This window comes from Kogia breviceps, chromosome 14 (genome assembly GCF_026419965.1).
Source record: "Kogia breviceps isolate mKogBre1 chromosome 14, mKogBre1 haplotype 1, whole genome shotgun sequence".
Lineage (NCBI taxonomy): Eukaryota > Metazoa > Chordata > Mammalia > Artiodactyla > Physeteridae > Kogia > Kogia breviceps.
In genome coordinates this window covers 20,536,949-20,558,200 of record NC_081323.1, presented here as the reverse complement: position 1 = coordinate 20,558,200, position 21,252 = coordinate 20,536,949, and the positions used below count along the sequence as shown (strand labels likewise).

General features: G+C 49.7%; 1 protein-coding gene across 1 annotated transcript in view; it reads left to right on the top strand.

Annotated features, from left to right (window-relative positions):
- PPP1R16B (protein phosphatase 1 regulatory subunit 16B) overlaps positions 1 to 21,252 on the top strand; it is a 100,690-nt gene that overhangs the window by 57,633 nt on the left and 21,805 nt on the right. The window contains exons 3-4 of the mRNA XM_059036618.2: positions 16,485 to 16,555; positions 20,542 to 20,687. Coding sequence (XP_058892601.1) covers positions 16,485 to 16,555; positions 20,542 to 20,687 — 217 coding nt within the window. The remainder of the gene's footprint in view (positions 1 to 16,484; positions 16,556 to 20,541; positions 20,688 to 21,252) is intronic.

Below are 21,252 nucleotides of genomic sequence, written 5' to 3'. Positions count from 1 at the left end.
GGTGAGGTCTTTCCAAGGCCGCTTACGTGTCTTCACAACATGGCAGCTTCTTCTCTAGAGTGAGTGGTCCAAGGAGCAAGATGGGACCTGCAATGTCTTCTGTGACCCAGCCTCACAGGTCACACGCCATCCTATAATGACCCATGTCAGTCAGTCCTGTTCAGTGTGGGAAGCAACTGCACAAGCGTGTGAAATCTTAGGAGGAAGGGATGCATCTTGGAGACTGGATGCCACATCCAGGATGCCCTTTGGCTCTACCTTGTGGTCAGCTGACAAGATCTCCAAAGGTGTCCACCACCTAGAACCACCATTCAGTGCCTTGGAGCTTGAAGACTGGGCTCCACGTTCCTATGGGATAACTGCTAGAGTGGGGGGCGAGCCAACTAGCTAAATACTACTACTTCCACTATTGTTATTTATATCGATACTCTATAATCTACTTCTCAGATAACCTTATGAGGTTATAATTCCTCTTTTACAGGTGAGGGAACTGAGGCTCAGATAGAGGCAGTGACATGCCTGAGGTCAGATCACTGGGAAAAGGGGTCTGAATTCTTAGCCACTCCGCCTATGTTTTCATGCCAGGTGCAGTGCTTAGGAAGATTGCCTGCCCCTCAGCGGTACATTTTGGTGGCTTCTCTCCAGGGTAGGAGAGATTGTAGCAAAGGACAGACTAGCCCTTTTATTTGTCTGGCTCAGAGCCTGGTGCTGGGTGTGATGGCAGAACAGAGATGCTCCAGGCTGCAGATCCCCAGCTCTTGAGACCTAGGGTCAGGTTTAGTTCTAAGACATGAAATCACCATGGCAGAGCAAGCCCAGAGTTCAAGTGTGGGGCTACTGGAGTCTCTTACCAGATGAGTGGCTCTGGGCAAGGTAATTAAACTCACTGTGCCTCAGTATCCCTGTTTGTAAAATAGCATCAATCAGAGAGGCTGCCTCCTTCCTGCCCAGGGCAGTGGTAGGGCTTCAGTGAGCTAATTCCTGCACGGTGCTAGGCACACAGGAAGTGCTCAATAACGTGAGCTCCTACCATCACCGGCCCGTTAGACACTGATGTATCTGCTCTCTGTTCCCCCATCTGGCTGAGTCCCGGGGACAGGAGGGTTGAAGGCAGTCCCTTTTAATCTATTGCTGGGAGCTCCAGCAAATGATCCCTGGGTCCCAGGGGAGGACATTCCGAGCAAACGACTCCCAAGTCCCAAACTTAACTACCTCCAGCAGCTGCCCTGGTCCTTCCCCAACCAGGCCTTGCGAAGGACAGTGGGTTCCAGAAGCTCTGGAAAAGCTGCAAACTTGTTCCCCTCCTAGCCCAGCCAGCTCCTCTCTGATAAGAGAGTGGATTTTTCCATTTCCTGCAGCAGAAATGCTCCTGTTTCCCCCCTGCCCATCCAGCTGCCCTGATTTCTGCTCCTGAGCAGGCAGAAGAAGGGTATCTCAACATCACAGGAGATGGTGCAGCAGGAGGGGAGAGTACAAAGGACCAGGGACCCGGGGGCAGGTGGACCTGGTGGCAGGCAGCATACCCTGAGGACAGACATCTCCGTTCTCATGTGACAAGGGAGAGAGTCTGTATCAGAAATGACAAAACAGAACGCCAGCAAATAAAACCCCCAGCCAGCAAACAGGAAGCAGGGTCCGGATAAAAATACCATCTTTTTTGCAGCTGCAGCCTCCACTATGCAGGTTTCAGAAGGTCATGCTCTTGACAGGAAACACGACTGCTTTTGGAGGGCAGAGGCGACTGAGTTAGGGCTGGGGGTGAGACGGTGGGGAGAAAGGTGAGTGACAGCTGGCTCTTGGGGGCTTGTGCCCCCATCTTTCCTTGGCAGGTGAAGACGTTGAGCCTGATTTGCTCACGCGCCTCCTGGCCACGATCCCACGGTCTGCCTTGGACATTCATTGATTTCTTCCTCTCCTACCGGAGACTTTTATTGTGAGAATTAAGTGACTGTGGTTTTCAACATGCTTTGTTAGCGGAAAAGCGCTGCACCAGAGATCAGCCAACTTCTTTTGCAAAGGGCCAGATAAGAAATATTGTAGGTTCTGTGGGTGGTACAGTCTGTTACCACAGAGAAAGCAGCCATAGACAATATATAGAGTATGTGTTTCAGTTACATTTCACTTATGGACACTGATATTTGACTGTCACGTAATTTTCATGAGTCACAAAATATTCTTCTTTGATTTTTTCCCCTTACTATTAAAAAACACAGAAAGCATTCCAAACATGCAAACTGTTCAAAGTGGCAAGATTTGGCCGTTGGACCGTAGTTTGTGAACCTCTTTGCAATACCAACAAAGGGGTTATTATTATTATTGGTTGCTGTTTAACTTCCTACCCAACGCGGGAATCCCAGATTCAGCATTTCCTTCTTGGGGTCAGCCAGCTTGAGACCTCATTTCTGCCCTAGAAACTCTTAGTAAAAATATAGTTCTTACCATTTGGCTACCATTCTGTTTATGGTTTTAGTTTTATAGTGGAATTAGAAAATCCTGATTATAAAGGTAGTCCATACAAAGTTTTAAATGTTTGGAAAATTCTGGCAACCATAAAATAAAAGTCACTGATAGCCACAGTTAATAACTTAATTTTTTTTCCCATTGAGAAGTGTGCGTCTGTGTGGACACAATGCATTTTTCCTTTCCAATCGAGATTGCACTGAATGTATAGTTTTGGTTTTTTGTCTTTCCATTCTATGTTATATATCAAGCATTTTCCTATGTCATTAAAAATTCTTTAAGATACCAGCTGCAGAATATTCCATTATATGGATGTTCCATATTTTACCTAAGCAGTCTCAAATGTTTAAACATTTGGGTTGCTTCCAATATTTCTCAATTATAAGCAGTGTATATAAACAATGCTACTGTGAACATCCTTGTCAATAAGTCTTCCCCTCCCGCCGCCCCCACCTGATCTTTTCTTTAGGGTGTCAAAATTGTGGGTTTGACTTATATACTGACAGTTTGTGTTGCACTGAAATTTGCTTTACTGATTATGACTTCGTAAGTTTTCCTAACTGCTAACAACTTCGCCTTACCCACCTCATCAATAGCCCCAGGCAACCACTGATCTGCTTTCTGTTTATGATTTTATTTTGAAGGATTTTAAAAAAATCAACCTAAAGTTAATTACCTCCTCTTCTTGCCCTGAATTCTATTCTGTATCACAGTGATGTCGCCACCCCCGCATTCCTTGTGTTTGCATTTGCCTGTTTTATATTTGAGCATCCTTTTATTTTCAGTCTCTCTGTTATTTTGTTGGGATGTATCTCTGGTTAGCAGCACATAGTTGAATTTTTTTCTTTTAGGCAACGAAGTCTCTACTGCTTTATAGAGGAGGATAAATGATTTTGTTTATTGTTATGTTTGTGTTTTGGTCATCTAATTTCATGCTTTGTGGCATTTGTGTTTCTGTTGTTTCTTTCATTTTGTGACTTTCATGAATACTATGTTTATTTGCTTTTATCTTTTCCATTGATCTGGAAGATATAAATGCTGATTTTAATTCCTCTGGTGGTTACCTTTAAAATGTTCAAAGATCTTGTTTAATTTCTTCGGTCAGACAGGCAGAAGGAAGCCCAGATTGTGATTTGTCTCTGTCCTGTATAACTCTGTGTTGAGGGTGAGAAGCAAGACACAGCATCTTTAGGAAGAAATTGGGAACTGGGCGGACAGGCATGGGAAGTGGGGGGCTTTGGGACAGCAGAGGGGGATCAGGGAAACCAGATGGAAGGTTCCAAGTGAGCAGATGGGAGCTAAAGGAATTTCCCCCTTCAGAGGAAACTTGTTTTCTCTGCCTAAATATTGATAGGAATGGATTTTATTCTTGGTTCTATTTGGGTGAGGGTCTTTTGTCACTAGTTATGCCGGAACCACCACTTGTGCCTGGAATCACCCAGACCAGAAATGAGTTTCAACAACTTATTAGCTAAGTGAGCTTGAGCAAATCATAGTTTTCTTTTGAATCGGTTGATAATAGCACCTAAGTCATAGGGTTGTCGTGGGGATTAACTGGGATGAGACATGTAATGTCTCAGCATAGTGCCTCGCACGTGAAAAATAGTCAACAAATGCTAGATATTGTTATGATGGCTGTGAAGCCATTTTAGTGTTTATGTGTATGTGGCGCCTACCTGCCGGCCTGGAAATATTTGTTATCTCTTGCTTCCCTGGAGATACGATATAATTGGGCTATTTAAAAAAAAAATTAAGGAGAAGCAGAAAGAGCAATGAGGTGAGAGAGATGGAGTTGGGGAAGCAACAGGAATTCAAGAAGAGGGGTGCAGGGGCTTCCCTGGTGGCGCAGTGGTTGAGAGTCCGCCTGCCGATGCAGGGGATGAGGGTTCGTGCCCCGGTCCGGGAAGATCCCACATGCCGCGGAGCGGCTGGGCCCGTGAGCCATGGCCGCTGAGCCTGCGCGTCTGGAGCCTGTGCTCCGCAACGGGAGAGGCCACAGCAGTGAGAGGCCCGCGTACCGCAAAAAAAAAAAAAAAAAAAAAAAAAGTGCAGGGCGTTTGGGGAGAGGGGAATTGGGATAAAAGCTAATACCTTGGAGAGTTCCTGGGTAGCCGGGCTCTGCAGGGTGGAAGGGAGATGGGGTTCCTGGGTCTGCAGGGAAGCTGCAGGAGGAGCTGCTGGGAGAATTCTGGAAGCAGAATTAGTGAAGAACAGGGACCTGGCACAGCTGGGGTCTGATGTGCTCATGAATGCAATGGGGAAGTTCAGGGTTGTGCTTCTGGACCAGCAGTATCCTTGCCTTGAGTCCCTGAGATAAATTCCTATGGGGGTGGGAGGGTGGGGAGGCCACAAGATACCTATGGGGTGAGGGAGCTGACAGAAGCGGAGGGAGGGAGAGGGACAGAGGGCAGTGCGCACAGGCAGTCTGGAGATTCGATGGAGAAACCTTGCAGACCCATGTCTTCTTCACATTAGATGAGTTAAATGTAGTTCTCCATCCCTTGGAGGAAATCTAGTACATAAATGTCTGCTCCTATATTATGAAGAGATCCTTTCCCACCCTCACGTTTCAGAAAGATGATGCATTTTTCAAGAGGATTAACTGTAGCTTATCCCTGGTTTCTTTTTGTTTGCTTAGTTATTTACTTATTCTTCTTTTTTTAGAGCAGTTGTAATTTCACAGCAAAATTGAGGGAAGGTACAGAGGATTCCCATACACCCCCTGGCCCCATACATGCATAGCCCACCCCCATTATCAACAACACCCATCACAGTGGTACATTCGTTACCATTGATGAGCCTACAAGGACACATCACAATCATCCAAAGACCATAGTTTACATTAGGGTTCACTCTTATGCTGTATATTCTATGGATTTGGACAAATATATCATGACATGTATCCATCATAAAGGTATCACACAGAGTATTTTCAGTGCCTCCCAAATCCTCTGTGCTCTGCCCCTTCATGCCTCCCCCCTCTCCAACTCCTGGCAACCACAGATCCTTTTACTGTCTCCATAGTTTTGCTTTTTCCAAAATGTCATACAGTTAGAATCATACAGTATGTAGCTTTTCACTTTCAGTTAGTAATATGCATTTAAACTTGATAGCCTATTATTATTATTATTATTATTTTTGCGGTACGCGGGCCTCTCACTGTTGTGGCCTCTCCCGTTGCGGAGCACAGGCTCCGGACGCGCAGGCTCAGCGACCATGGCTCATGGGCCCAGCCTCTCCGCGGCATGTGGGACCTTCCCAGACCGGGGCACAAACCCGTATCCCCTGCATCAGCAGGCGGACTCTCAACTACTGCGCCACCAGGGAAGCCCGATAGCTTATTTATTTTTAGCACTGAATAATATTCCATTGTCTGGATGTACCACAGTTTATCTATTTAGTTACTGAAGGACATCTTGGTTACTTCCCAGTTTGGGTGATTATAAATAAAGCTGCCATAAATATCTGTATGTGGGATTTTGTGTGGACATAGTTTTCAACTCCTTTGGGTAATTACCAAGGAGTGTGATTGTTGGATTGTATGGTAGGAGTATGTTTAGTTTTGTAAGAAACCATTGAAAGTGGTTATACCATTTTGCATTCCCACCAGCAATGGATGAGAGTTGTCTATATTTATGTGGGTCTATTTCTGGGCTCTCTATACTATTCCACTGATCTATTTGTCTAATATTTCACCAATATCACACTGCCTTGATTACTATAGTTTTATACTAAGTCTTAAAGTCAGGTAGTGTCAGTCCTTCAACTTTATTTTTCTCCTTCAATATTGTGTTGACTATCCTGGATCTTTTGCCTCTCCATATAAACTTTAGAATCAGTTTGTCAGTATTCATAAAATAACTCATTTTTGATTGGGATTGCATTGAAGCTATAGATCCAGTTGGGAAAAACTGACATCTTGGCAGTATTGAGTCTTCCTATCCATGAAAATGGAATACCTCTCCTTTTATTTAATTTTTAAAATTTCATCCATCTGAGTTTTGTAGTTTTCTTCATATAGATCTTGTACATATTTTGTTAAATTTCCCTGGTATCTTCAGTTTTATCTTCTTATAGAAGAAAAACAATTTTTCTTGTTCATTCTCTCAACAAATATTTGTTGAGCTCTTACTCTAGGTGCCGGATACCCCAGATAAGAAGACGGACAAGATTTACCCACATAGGGTTTATATTCTAAAGGGTCTGAAATCATTTTTCTGGCACACACCTAATACTAGATATAAGTTACATATGTCAAGAGACATCTGGGTAGCTGATATGAGTCTCTGTCAAAAACTCCTGCCCAGCTCAGCCATGTGCCCTGGGCATGGAGTCTCTAGAAAAGAGACGATTATAGCTTCATGTCTGGTGCACCCTTGGCCATCTTGTCCTCACAGTCATGTGGACATCAGAGATGCTAAGACAGAAACTGGCCTCTTTGTATTATATAAGCTATTATATAAGCCAAGGGATGAAGATTCTCTCTGAGATGGAAAAGTCTGTGGCCCAGCCCAGCCTGGGAGCCTTGTTGTCCAGAGGACAAAGCATAAAACACCCCAAGGGAGGATGCTCTGGCCAGTTCTGAGGATTGAGTAGGAGCCAGGCAGGCTCGCCTGAGCTCTGTAATCCTCACATATTGACCAGGAGCCTATGTCACAGTAGCTAGAAAGTTTGTGGTTCCTACTTCTCTATGCCTCCAGAGCTGATAGTCTAGTAAAGACACAGACAAATCATACACAACTACATTATGGTGTTAAGTGTTCTTGTGGAGGGAACAGAAAGCACATGAGCAGGGTACCTGGCCCAGCCTGGGGAGGCTTCATGGAGGAAGTGACACTTAAGCTGAAACCTGGTTAAGAATTAGCCAAGTGAAGTGAAGGCAGAAAAAGAAAGGCAGAGGGAATAGCACACAATAAGGCTTACAAATGCAAGAGAGAGGGTGGTGCATGGGTGGTGCTGAAAGGGTCCATGGTGGTGAGGACGGATGATGCCAGGAGAGGTGAGCAGAGGCCAGGTCATATACAGCCCAAGTAGCCAGTGGCCTCCTCCTTCCTTCCCTTCCATGAATAGAAATTGAATACCTACTGTGTACTGGCTACCATCCTCGGCCCTATGGGTACAGCGATGAATGCAACAGGTGCTGTACTGACCTCACTGGTCTCCCAGGCTGGCAGGGGAATGAGCTTACAGCAGGATGCTCAAGGTCAGCTTGGAGCCCCTTGCTCTCCTTTTAAAATTGAGGTATCATTCACATACTACAAAATTCCCTCTTAAAAGTGTGCAATTTGTGGTCTTTAGTACGTTCACAAGGTTGTACAACAATCACCACTAACTAATTCCAGAAAAATTTCATCAAAAGTGTACCCTGTATTCATGAGCAGTCATTCCTCATTCCCTGCTCCTTTTAGCCCCTGACAACCACTAATCTACTTTCTATCTTTATGGATTTGCCTATTCTAAACATTTCCTGTAAATGGAATCACACAATATGGGGTCTTTCATTACTGGCCTCTTTCAGTTAGCATGATGTTTCAAAGGTACATCCATGGTGTAGCACGTATCAGCATTTCATTCCTTTTTATGGCTACATAATATTCCACTGTGTGACTATACCACATTTCATTTATCCATTCTTCCATTGATGGATATTTGGCTTGTTTCCACTTTGGGGCTATTGTAAATAATGCTACTATAAAATCTGTGTACAAGTTTCTGTGTGGACATACGTGTGCATTCCTCTTGGGTCTATACCTAGGAGTGGAATCACTGGGTCATATGGTAACTCCATGTTTACATTTTGAGGAACTGCCAGACTGTTTTCCACACCAGCTGCACCATTTTACATTCCCGCCAGCAATGTATGAGAGTTCGGATGTCCCCACATCCTTGCCAACACTTTTTATTGTCTGACCCCTCTTCTCAAATGGGCCCTGGAGGGGGGCTACCTAAGGATGAGCAAGGCCTGGCTCCTGGGGCCTGGGCCTGGGGCTGTGACTTTGAGTCCACCCTCCACCATGGCTGAGTCATCGCCCGGGATCTGGGGGTGAACTTCCTGCCTCTGGGATGGGCTACACCAGTCCCTGCAGAAACCATTAGACTTGACTCCACCCTCAGCCCAAGGCGGCTGGGCTTCCATAGAAGCAGCTATTTCTGGCTCTTTCTGCTCGAGGGAGGAGCAGTGGTGGGTAGAAAGGTTGAAGTTGCTCAGTGGAATGATTTGGGAAGCACAGGGCACCGGGGACCCGAGACAACCTTGACTTGGGAGGAGAGGAAAGAGGCTGAGCGTTTTGGCCATTCTGGCATGGTTAAAGCGGTAGGCTGGACCCCCTGCAGCCCTGACAGCACCCTGAGGAGGGGCAGAGGGCGAGGGAGGGCCAGAGGAGTTGGTTTAACCAGACCCCAGGTGCTGGACCCCATGAGACTGAGCAAAGCAGACTTGGGATGTGAGGAAGGGGAGGAAACAGGGCCAGCAGGGGGCACGACTTTCCATGGAGGAGGTGCAGCCTAGTGGGTGGGGTGCAGCAGCCGGAGGCCGGCCATGAGGATGCTTGGTATCAGGGATGGGGTGGGGTCTGCCTAGAATGGAGAGGCAGCAGGAAGACAAACAGAGGAAGTGGTGGAGCTCAGGCTCGAGTCAGCGCCTGAGTTGACACTCATTTGTCACGGGACCTCAGGCTAAGTGTTAACCTCCTGCCCCAGTGTCCTGCCTGCAAACTGCTCTAACAAGAAGGTTCTGGGATGACTGTTAGCGATCATTGTCTTTATTATCATGTACTGAACACTGAACTATTGGCAGTGGTCTTGACCTTTCTTCTAGCTTTTTGTTAATGGCCTTCTTCACGCTAATATCTGCATCCATCTTACACATCTCTTTGCTGCCCACCTTCCCTTCCCCGTGTCCTTGTTTGGCGCAATGTTAGCAAAGTGGTTAAGTGTTCAGCCTTTGGACGTTGAAAAGCCCACGTGCCTAGAGCCCGTGCTCCTTAACAAGAGAAGCCACCGCAATGAGAAGCCCATGCACCGCAACTAAGAGTAGCCCCAGCTCTCCGCAACTAGAGAAAACCCGTGCAGCAAAGAAGACACAACGCAGTCAAAAATAAATAAATAAAAATAAATTTTTAAAAAAATTGTACAGGGCTCCCCTGGTGGCGCAGTGGTTGAGAGTCCGCCTGCCGAGGCAGGGGACACGGGTTCGTGCCCCGGTCTGGGAAGATCCCATATGCCACGGAGCGGCTGGGCCCGTGAGCCATGGCCGCTGAGCCTGCGCGTCTGGAGCCTGTGCTCCACAACGGGAGAGGCCACAACAGTGAGAGTCCCGCGTACCGCAAAAAAAAAAAAAAAAAAAAAAAATTGTACATATTTAAGGCACACAAAGTGATGTTTATCTATATATATATATGTATAGAGAGAGAGAGAGAGAAAGATTAGTATAGTCAAGCTAATTAACATATCCATCTCCTCATATAGTTACCTTTTTGGGGGGGAGATGTTGGTTAAAGGGTACAAAGTTGCCAGTATGTAGAATGAATACATCTATAGACCTAATGTGAAGCATGATGATTATAGTTAATAATGGTGCTGTACTGAGTACTAGAAATTTGCTAAGAGAGTAGATTTCAGGTGCTCTCACTGCAATAGATATTTCTTGAGCCCCTGCTCTGAGTCAGGCTCCATGCTAGACACTGGGGACGCCAGTCAATGGGGTTCCCTGCCCTCATGGAGCCCCCAAAACTAAACAAATAGCTATATAATTAATATATGCTAACTAATGACCCTATAATTATAAATTGCTATAGGAGCTACTGTGAAGCAGAAATGCAGGGTATTACGGGAGAGAATAACTCAGGCAACTCGATTGAGATTGGGGTGATCACAGAAGGCCTCTCAGAGGAGGTGACATTTCAGCTGGAATTGGAAGGAAGAAGAGGAGTTTGCTGGCCCAAGTATGAGAAGAAAGAGCTCCAGGTGCAGGAAACTGTGTGTAAATGCCTTGAGGAGCTCAGTTTTTGTTTCGTTTTGCCTTAAGAAATGGAAGAAACCAGTGTGACTGAATTGGTGAGTGTTTCGGGGAGGGGTGTTTGGGGGGGGTGGGACAAAGTAGGGGTGTGGAGGGTCAGAAACTAGCTCTCACCTCCTAGATCAGCACCTAGGAGGTAGTGGGAGGATGAGGCTTTGTTCCTGGGTGTTGGGTGGGAAAGGAAGCGAGACGGGAGGGGAGGAGGGCTTGGTGAGTGGGTGTCCCGTGAACGTGATAGTGGAAGTCATGTGGCCAGGCGACAGCAGCTCAGCCCCAGGGCGCCCCCAGCAGATGTAGGTTGTCCAAGGTCCACCCCCAGTAAGCAGACACCTCTGCCTTGCTGCCCCTGATCCCCCAAGGCAGGAGCAGGACCCACACCTGTGGTTGCACGTCACTGACCAGCCCGAGGTCAGGAGGTCTGCTCTGTGGGGTGGAGTGGGTCAGGTGGCAAAGAAAACACAAGCCTGTCAGCAGTGATTTCTCCCCAAAGGCAGCCGCCACCAGCTTCCTGCCGAGATGGGCCGGTTCAGCCTCGCTCGCTACAGCTGGAGATGGAGGGGAACAGATGGCCCTGCTTGGCCCAGATTCCAGCCAGATTGCCAGGGAGGTGTGGGTGGAGCGACGGGCTTGGCGCCAGGAGCAGGAATACACGAGGGGAGGGCGGGAGCCACCTCTTTGCCATCGCAGAGGGGTCTTGCCTTCACGGGGGGTGGTGGGGACATTGGCTGTGGCCTCACTGTGGTCCTTGAACCAGCAGACGCTCGGAGCTCCCTGGAGAGAGATGACCTCTGTCTTTTAGGACCAGGTCAAGGGCTCTTGAGAATGCAAGATATCCATGATTACATGTCCAGCACCCAGCAGAGGGTGGGACCAGGCAGGAGCTCAGTGGTTGTTTTTTATTTTTATTTTTAATATAAATGATCATAGTAGCTTTCGGGCATTGTCTTACTTAATCCTCACAGCATCCCCACAGAAAAGATGCTGTTGTGATCCCCATTTTATAGATGAGGACACCGAGGCACAGAGAGAAGGAATAACTTGCCTAAAGCCACAGCTAAAGAAATGTGTGAGGACAGAGGGTCACTTGGACAAACTGATGGGCAAGCCTGGTGTTGGTGCTTTGGGGGCAGACCTGAGTGTGGGCAATCAGGAGAAGTGGTGGACATGCCCAGCTGGAGAGGAGAGCATGCCCTTCTTGTCTTTGTCCTCTCTGAGCCCCAGCCAACCCCTCAGATCCCCCCAAGCCAGTTACCTCCATGTGCAAGGTGCTTGGAGAGCAAGAGAAGAGCCTGGAGGGCTAGGGACACAGGATGGCTAGGTCAGGTTGAGCAGGCTGCGCACTGCACAACTCCAGAGCTAGCCATTCCCATAGACTATGCTGAGAACAGTGCCCTCCGGAATTGTGCAAGGTGGTAGCCCTGTAGGTGGACCACACCATGCAGGACCTTGAAGACTAGGGTCATCAAATCTTTTCTGTAAAGGGCCAGATAGTAAATATTTTAGGTTGTGCGGGCCATACATCTCTGCTGTAAGTACTCAACTCTGGTGTAGTAGGGTAAAAGCATTCACGGGCAATATTTAAATCAATGAGTGAGGATGTGTTCCAAAAAATTTTAATTTATGGAAACAGGCTGCCTGCCAGATATGGCCCTTGCACCATAGTTTGCTGACCCCAGTGAAGGCCAAGGAAGGATTTTGAACTCTATTCTAAGAGCAATGTGGAACCACCAGACGGTTTTAAGGAGGGAGTGAGAGAATGCAACTTTGTGTTTAATTTGGCCCCTGAGATGTCTGACCATGACCCCAGGGCTGCCATGTTTCTTTTGTCCTGGTTGTGGATCCCTGAGTCCTTCTGTCTGCAAGAAGAGGCTTGGCCTGGGACTCGAGGGCCTCTGATGCTTGCAGAGCAGAGGTCACTCTGTCCACTCTCCTTTCCACCTCCTCCCCATGCCAGCTCTCAGCCCGGCTCTGGTTACTCCAGTAATGCTGGTTCGCATTCCTGGCCTCAGGGGCAGAACAGAGCAGCCTTGTGGCTAAGAGCCTGGGCTTAGAAATCAGAGGGTCTGATTTCCTCCACTCGGTTGCATGTGGCTGTGAGCTGCACTTCCCTGACCCTCTGTCTCCTGTTCTCCGTAAGAGTAATTAGACATGAACCCATGAAAGAAAGTGGTTCTGCATTGACCTGGGCGCACAGGAGGCGTCCAGTAAGAAGACACTGTTGATAGAAGAATCATTTTTCTTGCAGAACCCCATAGGCAGGGAAACTTGGCCAGGCCCTGGGTGGTGGGGTCTTTGCTCCAGTGAGTTGTGTCCAGAGCCAGGCTCCCAGCTAAAGCGTTAGTAGAACCACGGAGGGGGCCTTGGCTCATGACTATTGATAGCTCCTTAGAGACGAGGATGACTTGTCCAACCTCTTGGGCTGAGAATAACTGCCCAACATTGGAGTAATTACATGTCTTAGGCTCCCATGCCACACGGAGAACACCCCAATAATTACTGCACACAAAGGCTGCTTTTGGCAGCTGATGCTCAGTTTTTGCCTCAAAGAGTGTCTCCTGGACCGGAAGCCTGGTCAACCACCCACGCCCAAAGGAGAACCTTCCAGAAACCCATCCTGCACAGGGACATCATGGTCACTTCTACTCTCCCAAAGGCCAGCTGTCAGGCCCAGGACAACCCCACCAGCCCGTGGACAGGCTGGGCCACAGTGATCAGTGGCTTTGCCATAGTCTTCAAACATGGCCTTGAGGCTGAGAACGGCTACCATGCATCCTGGTAGGAGGACCCTGCAGGCAGCACTGCATACTCCAGATGCGAGCCGTACGGGTCAGCACTGCACGGTGGTCTGCTGTGCTCGGAGATAGAGAAGCTGTGTACTTGGGCTCAGCTAAGGGGCTGCCAATTAGGTCAGGGTCCTGGAAAGGTTGTTGAGGATTTACCATGTGCCAGGCCTTAAGGAAAGAGCAGTAAGTGCCAGGTCACTGTCCTGCCCTACAGAGGCAGACGCAAAGTCTACCATAATTACTCAAATTGTTATGTAATTATGGTTGTGATAAGGCTATATATGAGATGTATAGAAGCTCTGGGCATGCAGACCAGGGGGAGTGCCTTCATCTGGAGAGTTTGAGGTGAGACGTACAGGATGAGGAGTGAGACAGGTGTGTGTGTGCGTGTGCGTGTGTGTGTGTGTGTATTAGAGACGGATGCATGGATGTGGGTGGTTGGTGGTTGGTGGATGGGTAGGTGGATGGATGCATGCATGGATGAGGGTGGATGGATGGATGGATGGATGGATGGATGATTGCATCTTCCAGGCAATGGGAACAGGCTATGCAAGACTCAGAGGCCAAAGGAAGTATGGTGACTGTGTAGCTGACAAAAGACCATCGTGGAAGGTGTTTGGAGTTTAAGAAGTGAGACTGGAGAGGCAAGTAGGTTAGGAGTCCTGTGTACAGCTGAGCAAGCTGTGCACTGCTCTATCCTGGGCTGGCAGGGTGCCAGTCTCACAGACCACAGTGTCTGTGAGACACTGTGAATGGTTCCCCCTGGAATTGTGCAAGATGGAGGCCTGCAGGCAGGGAACACATCGTGCAGACCTTCTATGCCATAGTAAGAGTTTTGGACGTTGTTCCCAGAGCGATGTGGAGCCACAGAAGGGTTTTAGCTCTTGGTGATGGGGCTAATTTCCATGTATAATGCCCCAAAGCAGCACTGTCCAATAGAAAGTTCTGTGAAGATGGAAGTGTTCTATTTCTGCACTTTCTAATATGATAGCCACCTGTGTCTGTTGACCGCTTGAAATGTGGCCAGAGCGACTGAGGAAGTGAATTCTGAATTTTTATGAGTTAACGTTTGAAAGCCATATGAGCTAGATGTGGCTAGTGGTTCCAGAGGACCTGACTGTCTCTGGTATAAACTGCTGTCACTCTGACCCCCAGCAGCAATGAAAGCATCTAGGGCAAGTCTGCCGGAGATGTCACCTCTTGCCAGGAGGCTGGGTGGAGGCCTCAACCTCCCTTTCACAGGCACCTCTGTTCACACTCAGGCCAAGGGTGCCACTGGGGCTTTGGGTCTGGGACCTGGGACTAATGAAGACGGCCTCCCATCCCCGCTGCTCCGGAGACCTCATCTTCTTCCCCAGCACCCGCTGGGGGTGCCGAGCAGGTATCCAGCCTGCAGAATGGATGGCCTTCCCTCCACCTTTCACAGGTCACTCGAGTTTGTTCCTCCACGGCAGAGGCAAATCTAGGAGGAAACCACTGTGTCCCTGCCCCGTCGCGTGGGTGGTGGGCTGTAGTATGGAGATAGCGCCCCCAGCGGGCCTCAGGGGCTGTGCAGTTTGGCTCGTGTTTTGAGGAAGCCAAACTGGGTGGGTGTGGGAGGGGGCTCAGAGGGGCCAGGCCCAGCCTGCTCCTCCCATTGCAGGACCCAGGCCTCAGTCCCTGGCATCATGAGGGCCTCACACACAAGCTAGCTTGTGTAGTCAAGTTCCTCCATTTGCTCTGCAAACGGCCACCCCTTGGTCACCCCTTCAGCCTAGAGGTGTTGTATTTTCCCACTGCATGGTCCACCCTTGGGAAGGTGGATCTGGGGAAGAGATCTGTGCAGACCTTCCCTTCGGGCTTGGAGCCGTTTGAACAGGGAAGGGTAAGATGGGCCAGAAGAGGAACCGTGGGCTTCAATGGACTCGTCCCATTGGCCCTATGGGCGCCTCACCCAATGGGAGCTGTGCAGCTGGAGGCTGGCCAGAGATGGGTATCCTAAAGCTTGGAGGCCATGGCAGGGGTTCCTGCTGCTGGCTGGAAGGGGCCTGCAGGGCTGGTGGGTTCGCTCGTTTGATGTCAGTCTCCTGCTACCCAGACTCTGAGCCACACCACGAGGGCAGAGCCCATGTCTCTTGCTCCTTGGTGTATTCCAGCATCATTCCGCATGCTGGCATACAGCAGGCGCTTAATATGTGTGTACTGACTTAATGAATGAACGCACTGAAGACTCGCTGTGCTCTGGCCCAAGTTTCTGAGCAGGTGGACATGAATACATTGATATGATGAGGTACCACCAGTATGTGTCTCCCTCTTTCCCTTTGCCCTTGGGTCCAGGATGGGAACTAGGGCTTGAATGGGTTGGGGAGGATGGAGAAGGAGGGAGGGTCCCCGTGGAAAAGGGGAGGGAGTGGTCCTAAGCAAGAGGGATTGGAGTCTGTGGCTAGAGTTCACTTTGCCCTCCCACACCCCAGCTCCCTCCACCCCTCCCACCATCCCTGAAAACACACACACACACACACACACACACACACACACACCTGAGACAAAGGTCTCAGGATGGAGGGCAGTTAAAGCCTCAAGGCTCAGTAGGGCCAAAGCAGGGACATTTGGCACTTATGGGTACAGGGACCTGCAGTGTTAATAAAAATAATAACAACCTCCATAACAAGTGCTGACGTTCAAACCACGTGCCAGACACCGTGCTAAGACCCTGCCACAGCTCACCTCAGTTATTTCGCATGATGTCCTGGTGAGGTGGGATTAACATCATCCCCATTTTATAGAATAGAAAACTGAGGCACAGAGAGGGAAGTGTCTTGACTGAGGTGGCACAGCTAATAAAAACAGCACTTACATTTGAACCCAAGCCATTGGACAGCAGAGTGTATGCTTTCAGTGACTAGAATGTTCTCCCTCTGGACAATAAATGTAAATCGCTTAGCTCTGTGCCTGGCACACAGGAAGTGCTCAATAACCCTTAGCGCCTGTCATTATTATGCAGAGTAAGACAGGCAGTGCTCTCCACCTCTTGAAAATCTTGGACAGGAGATCTGTGTTCTGTGCCTCAGTTTCCTCATCTGTGAAATGGGGAGGTTTTGACACTTACCTCTCACCCCTGTTGTAAGGAGTAAACAAGACTGTTTGTGTCAGGACCTGGGGGAGAGCGGGTCTTACCTGGGTCCCCCGCACCCCTGCACACCTGAAGTGTGACGGGACAGTCACTCCTGTCCCCTCTGTTGCAGTGCGCTACTTCCTGAAGAATAAGGTCAGCCCTGATTTGTGCAACGAGGATGGACTCACAGCCCTGCACCAGGTAAGGACCCGCTGGGGCCCCTGGTTCCCTACTCTCCACCTGGACAGGTACCCCATCTCCCTGCTTTTTCCTGCCCAGAGCCCTCAGGGAGGAGGGGGAGGGGAGTCGCAGCTACCACATCTGAAAGGCTCTTGTCTGCTTTGGAGACGAGTGTGTCTGTTACAGACACGCCCACAGAGCCCCGTGCCCACATGCGCAGCACACACACAGCCTCCGCGGACAGGGAGCCTTTGTACGCTGCATCCTCACTGCCTGGCAAAGGGTTTGACAAACAAAGCAAGTTTGTCTGGAGCTTGACAGTTTACGAAGCACATTTGTTCACACCCACCAATGCATCCATCCACCCCCTTGACAAAAGTGATTGACAGGGGGCTTATGTGACCTTCCTAAGGTCACACAGCCGTGAACTCTGGCCAGGAATCACGTGCTATCAAAACACACATCCTTTCTAGGGCAGCGAGATGGGCCCAGGCCCCTTTGGCTGGGGAGGGGCTGCTCTGGCTGTCACTTGTCACCTGGATGCTGCAACAGCCCCCCTAACTAGTCCCCAGCATTCAGGCAGCCCTGCCCCTGATTCATCCTCCAAGCAGTGGCTTCTGGGATACTCAGACCCAACATTTGCTGATGCTACTCAAAGTGCTCTGGTGTCTTTCCATAACGCTGGGGGTAAGGAACTCCCCTCTGCCCCTGCTGAGCCCACCATGTTTTCTGGCTGCCGGGCCTCCAGCCGCTTGACTTTTCGGTCCCTTGCTCACACGGTACTGCTCCCCGTCGCACTTCACCCAGCGCTCGGGTGTGTGCTCAGCAAGAGCCTGAGAGCTCTGCTGTTACATCCATATCCTTCTTTCTGAGCATCCCTTTGTCATTTCATCCGTTAGCGTGACTGTTTAATGCTGGTCTCCCGTTACCCAGACTCTGCGCTGCACAAGAGCAGAGCCCGTGTCCCTTTCTCATCGGCGCATCCCAGTCTTGCTCCCCATGCTGGCATACGGTCGGTGCTCGATATGTGTGTGCTGAGTTAACGAGTGAACACGCTGAACCTCCCTGTGCTCTGGACCATGTTTTTGATCAGGTGGACTTGAATGCAGCCTGGCGGGTGGGAGGCCAGGCTACTGGAACCCTGGGCTGGGGAGAGCCTCTCCCCAGACTGGCCACCCTCCTACCCACTTGTCCTACCCATAAGCCCTGGGGACAAGTCTCCACCCTCAGCCATCAGCCCAGGGGCTCCCCACGTGTCCTCTTGGCTTCTCTTCCTGTCCCGCAGGGCTTCATGCATCCACAAATTCTAGCTGTGTGACCTTGGGCAAGTTATTTAAGCTCTCTGTGCCTCACTTTCCTCATCTGTAAAAGAGGAATAACAAGTATCCATTTCGTTGGGTTGTTGTGAGGATTAAATAAATACACATAAAAACCCTGTAAGCATCACTTGACACTGGGTTAATATTAGTTATTATTATTATTAAAATTTGTCACATGTTCACTTCTCGGCAAAGCCACTTCACCTATGTGAAGTGTGGTTTGATCGTCACAGCAACTCTTTGAAATATTATTATCCCCATTTTACAGCTCAGGAAACTGAGTTCAGGGCAGCACTGTCCAGCAGAACCTTTATGGTGATGGAATGTTCTGTGTATCGATACTGTCCGGTACGGTAGCCTCTAGCCCCACGTGGCTGTGGAGCCCTGGAAGTGTTGTTCTGAGGATCAAATGAGGCAATGCCTGGCGAGCAAGATGCGTGGCCCTAGTAACTCCTCAAAAAGCTTTAGCTCTTATTATTGACAATGTGACATATTATGACTGCTCTTGCTGGGGCTGTTGTTATTGATGTCATCATTATTGTCACTACTACTCCAATACAAAGAAGGAGCACAGTAAGAAGAGCTTTCCGTGGATTTTCTGCTCTTGGCAACAGGGAGCCTTTCAGAGGTTTGTAAACTGAGAGCAACATGGCTGGATTAACAAAGAAGCTCTCTCTGGCTGAGGTGTGTGGAAGGAGAGTGACAGCGAGGCAGAGAGAGATGATGAAGCCTCAGCCAAGGCAGTGGGGATGGGGACAGCGATGCAGGAGGTGGAATCCACACCTGGTGATAGATTGGACGTGGGAAGTGACGGGGTGGGAGGAGTCATCCAATGCCAGGTGTCATTGCCCACCTTGGGGAATGCAGGAGAGGAGAGGGGGCTGGCCCACTCCATCACGTACCAGCCCCCATTGCGCTCCTGCATCCAGGTCCCAGCCCAGCCCTTGGTCAGGTACAGACTGGCCCAGCCCATGGGCATCCTTCTCACGTGACTGCAATTCTGGATGCATAACCCCCCTGCCGGCCCACGGCCCCGCCCATCCACATGTTTTCTGCAGCCCTCAGGGTGGGATCTCTGGCCCTCCTGTCCCCCGATCCCAGGGGCTGGGCTGCTTCTCCTCCTATGGACCGGGCCATCCCAAACCCATCTCCCTGTGACAGCCTGGGGACCCTCGCCTTTCCCCGCTGCCTCACTCTGGTGCCTTTGGTGCCCTCTGCCGGCGTTGCTGTGTCACTGCATGGTTCTCCCGACTGCCAGAGGCAGCACCCAGCTCCACTGGGTCACACATGCCCCTGCGGTCCGGAGAGGTGTCCCCAGAGCCAGCCAACCCCAGATCGACTGGTGCAGAAAGAGAACCTGGGTCCCTGGCACCATCTGTGCAAATGGCTGCTTCTTTCCCACCGGTCCCTCTGGCACTGGCCCCTGGTTCTGCTGAGAATAGGGGTGGAGGCCGTGGTGCCGCCCCATCTCCATCCCCATCCGCACACCCACCTAGGGCTGTGGGCTCGCACGGGTGTCCCCGCTCCTTCTGTTGGCATCCAGTCACCTCTCCACAGGCCAACGGTCACTTCTCTAGGTTGGACCACCATCATCTCTTACATGGGTGATTCCAGCATAGTTCCTCACCATGTCTCTTCTCCCCTGCAAAGCTTGAGATCGCAATCTCTTCTCCACATGCAACCAGAGGAGGGATTCTTTAAAAAGCAAGCTTGACTGTTCTGCTACTCTGAGTATAACTGCAACATCTCCCATTGCACCGAGGGGTAAGCGCTTCCCTGGATGTGCAGTGCTGAGCACTTTGTCCCCTGCTGGCTTCTCCAGAGGTCACGTGGGATGCATCCTGTAGTTTGTAAAGTGGTTTCCTGTCTTCTACTTCCTCTGTCCTCACTTTTCGCTGCTCATGGCCCTGGCTTGAGGCCCCTCTGTCCCCTTGGAAGCTTTCACCCTCCGCCCCTGGAGTTTGGGAGCTCCAATGGCTGTTGAAACCCTGCATCTCTCTGGGGGCTGCCTTCTCCTTGGGGCTGCCCCATGTGTGGACAAGCAGGGGCACAGACACAGCTGTCTCCTCGCAGGGACTGTATTAGGGCCCCTTAGAGCCTCACACAGAGCTTGGTTTTTTGGTGCGAGGCTTGGTTACTTGGGACTTCCCCAAGAACTAGCTTCTGGGTCAGAAATTCCTAAGTCCGAGATTCCAAACTGTGACCTAGGAGGTCACTGCTGTCAAGGGGGGGTCTCCCCCATCACCCCCATCCCCACCCAACCAACACATGCCCCTGCTTCAGCCCGAGCAGCCCTGCTTGAATTGATTGATTATCTAAGTTAGAGTTCTCCATACAGTTTTGTTGGAAGGAAGCCTTCTGAAATTAAAAAGAAAAGCTTTTAAAGCCTCATTCCAAATTTCATCCCATTCCACCAACATTTGCAAAACATCTTATAGACGACTTTATTTTTAGATTGTCTTTATATTTTTATCTTGTATATTATTAACTTACTCACAAGGAAACAGACTCAGAAAGGTTAAGTGGCTTGCCCAAGATCACACAGCATGTACGTAATGGAGCTGGATTCAAACTCAGGCAGCTTGGCTCTGCTGTCCTTCTTGTGGCCTCTCGAGGGGGAACTTGGTGTGCCCTCGTTACGACCCATGGCCCTGCCGGGAGCTGACCCTGCCTGTGTCCACCTTGCAGTGCTGCATTGACAACTTTGAGGAAATTGTCAAGTTGCTCCTTTCCCACGGTGCCAATGTGAACGCCAAGGACAACGAGCTGTGGACGCCCCTGCATGCCGCGGCCACCTGCGGCCACATCAACCTGGTGAAAGTCCTCGTTCAGTAGTACGTGCCCCTCTCTCCCCCAAGAACAGCCTTCCCTCTCTCTGCCTTTGGTTTTTTCCAAGTTCTTTTTTTTTTTTTTACTTTCATCTCCTCTCTCTCTCTTATTTTTCTGTCTCATTTGGTGCCTGCCACTCTTTCTCGTTCTCACCATATTCCCTTTCCATCTCTGTGTCTTTCTCGTTTTCTCTCCATCTCTGTCTCTTTCCTCCTTGGTATCACTCTGTCTTTTCCACTGTGTCTCTCTTAATTCTCTCTCTCCTTTCATTCTCCCGATATTATTGGGTAAAATACACCTAACATACAATTTACCGTCCTTGGGACTTCCCTGGTGGTGCAATGGTTAAGAATCCTCCTGCCAATTCAGGGGACACGGGTTCAAGCCCTGGTCCAGGAAGATCACACATGCCACGGAGCAACTAAGCCCATGGGCCGCAACTACTGAGCCTGCGTGCCTAGAGCCTGTGCTCCGCAGCAAGAGAAGCCGTCGCAGTGAGAAGCCCGCGCTCTGCAACGAAGAATAGCCCCTGCTCGCTGCAACTAGAGGAAAGCCCACGTGCAGCAACAA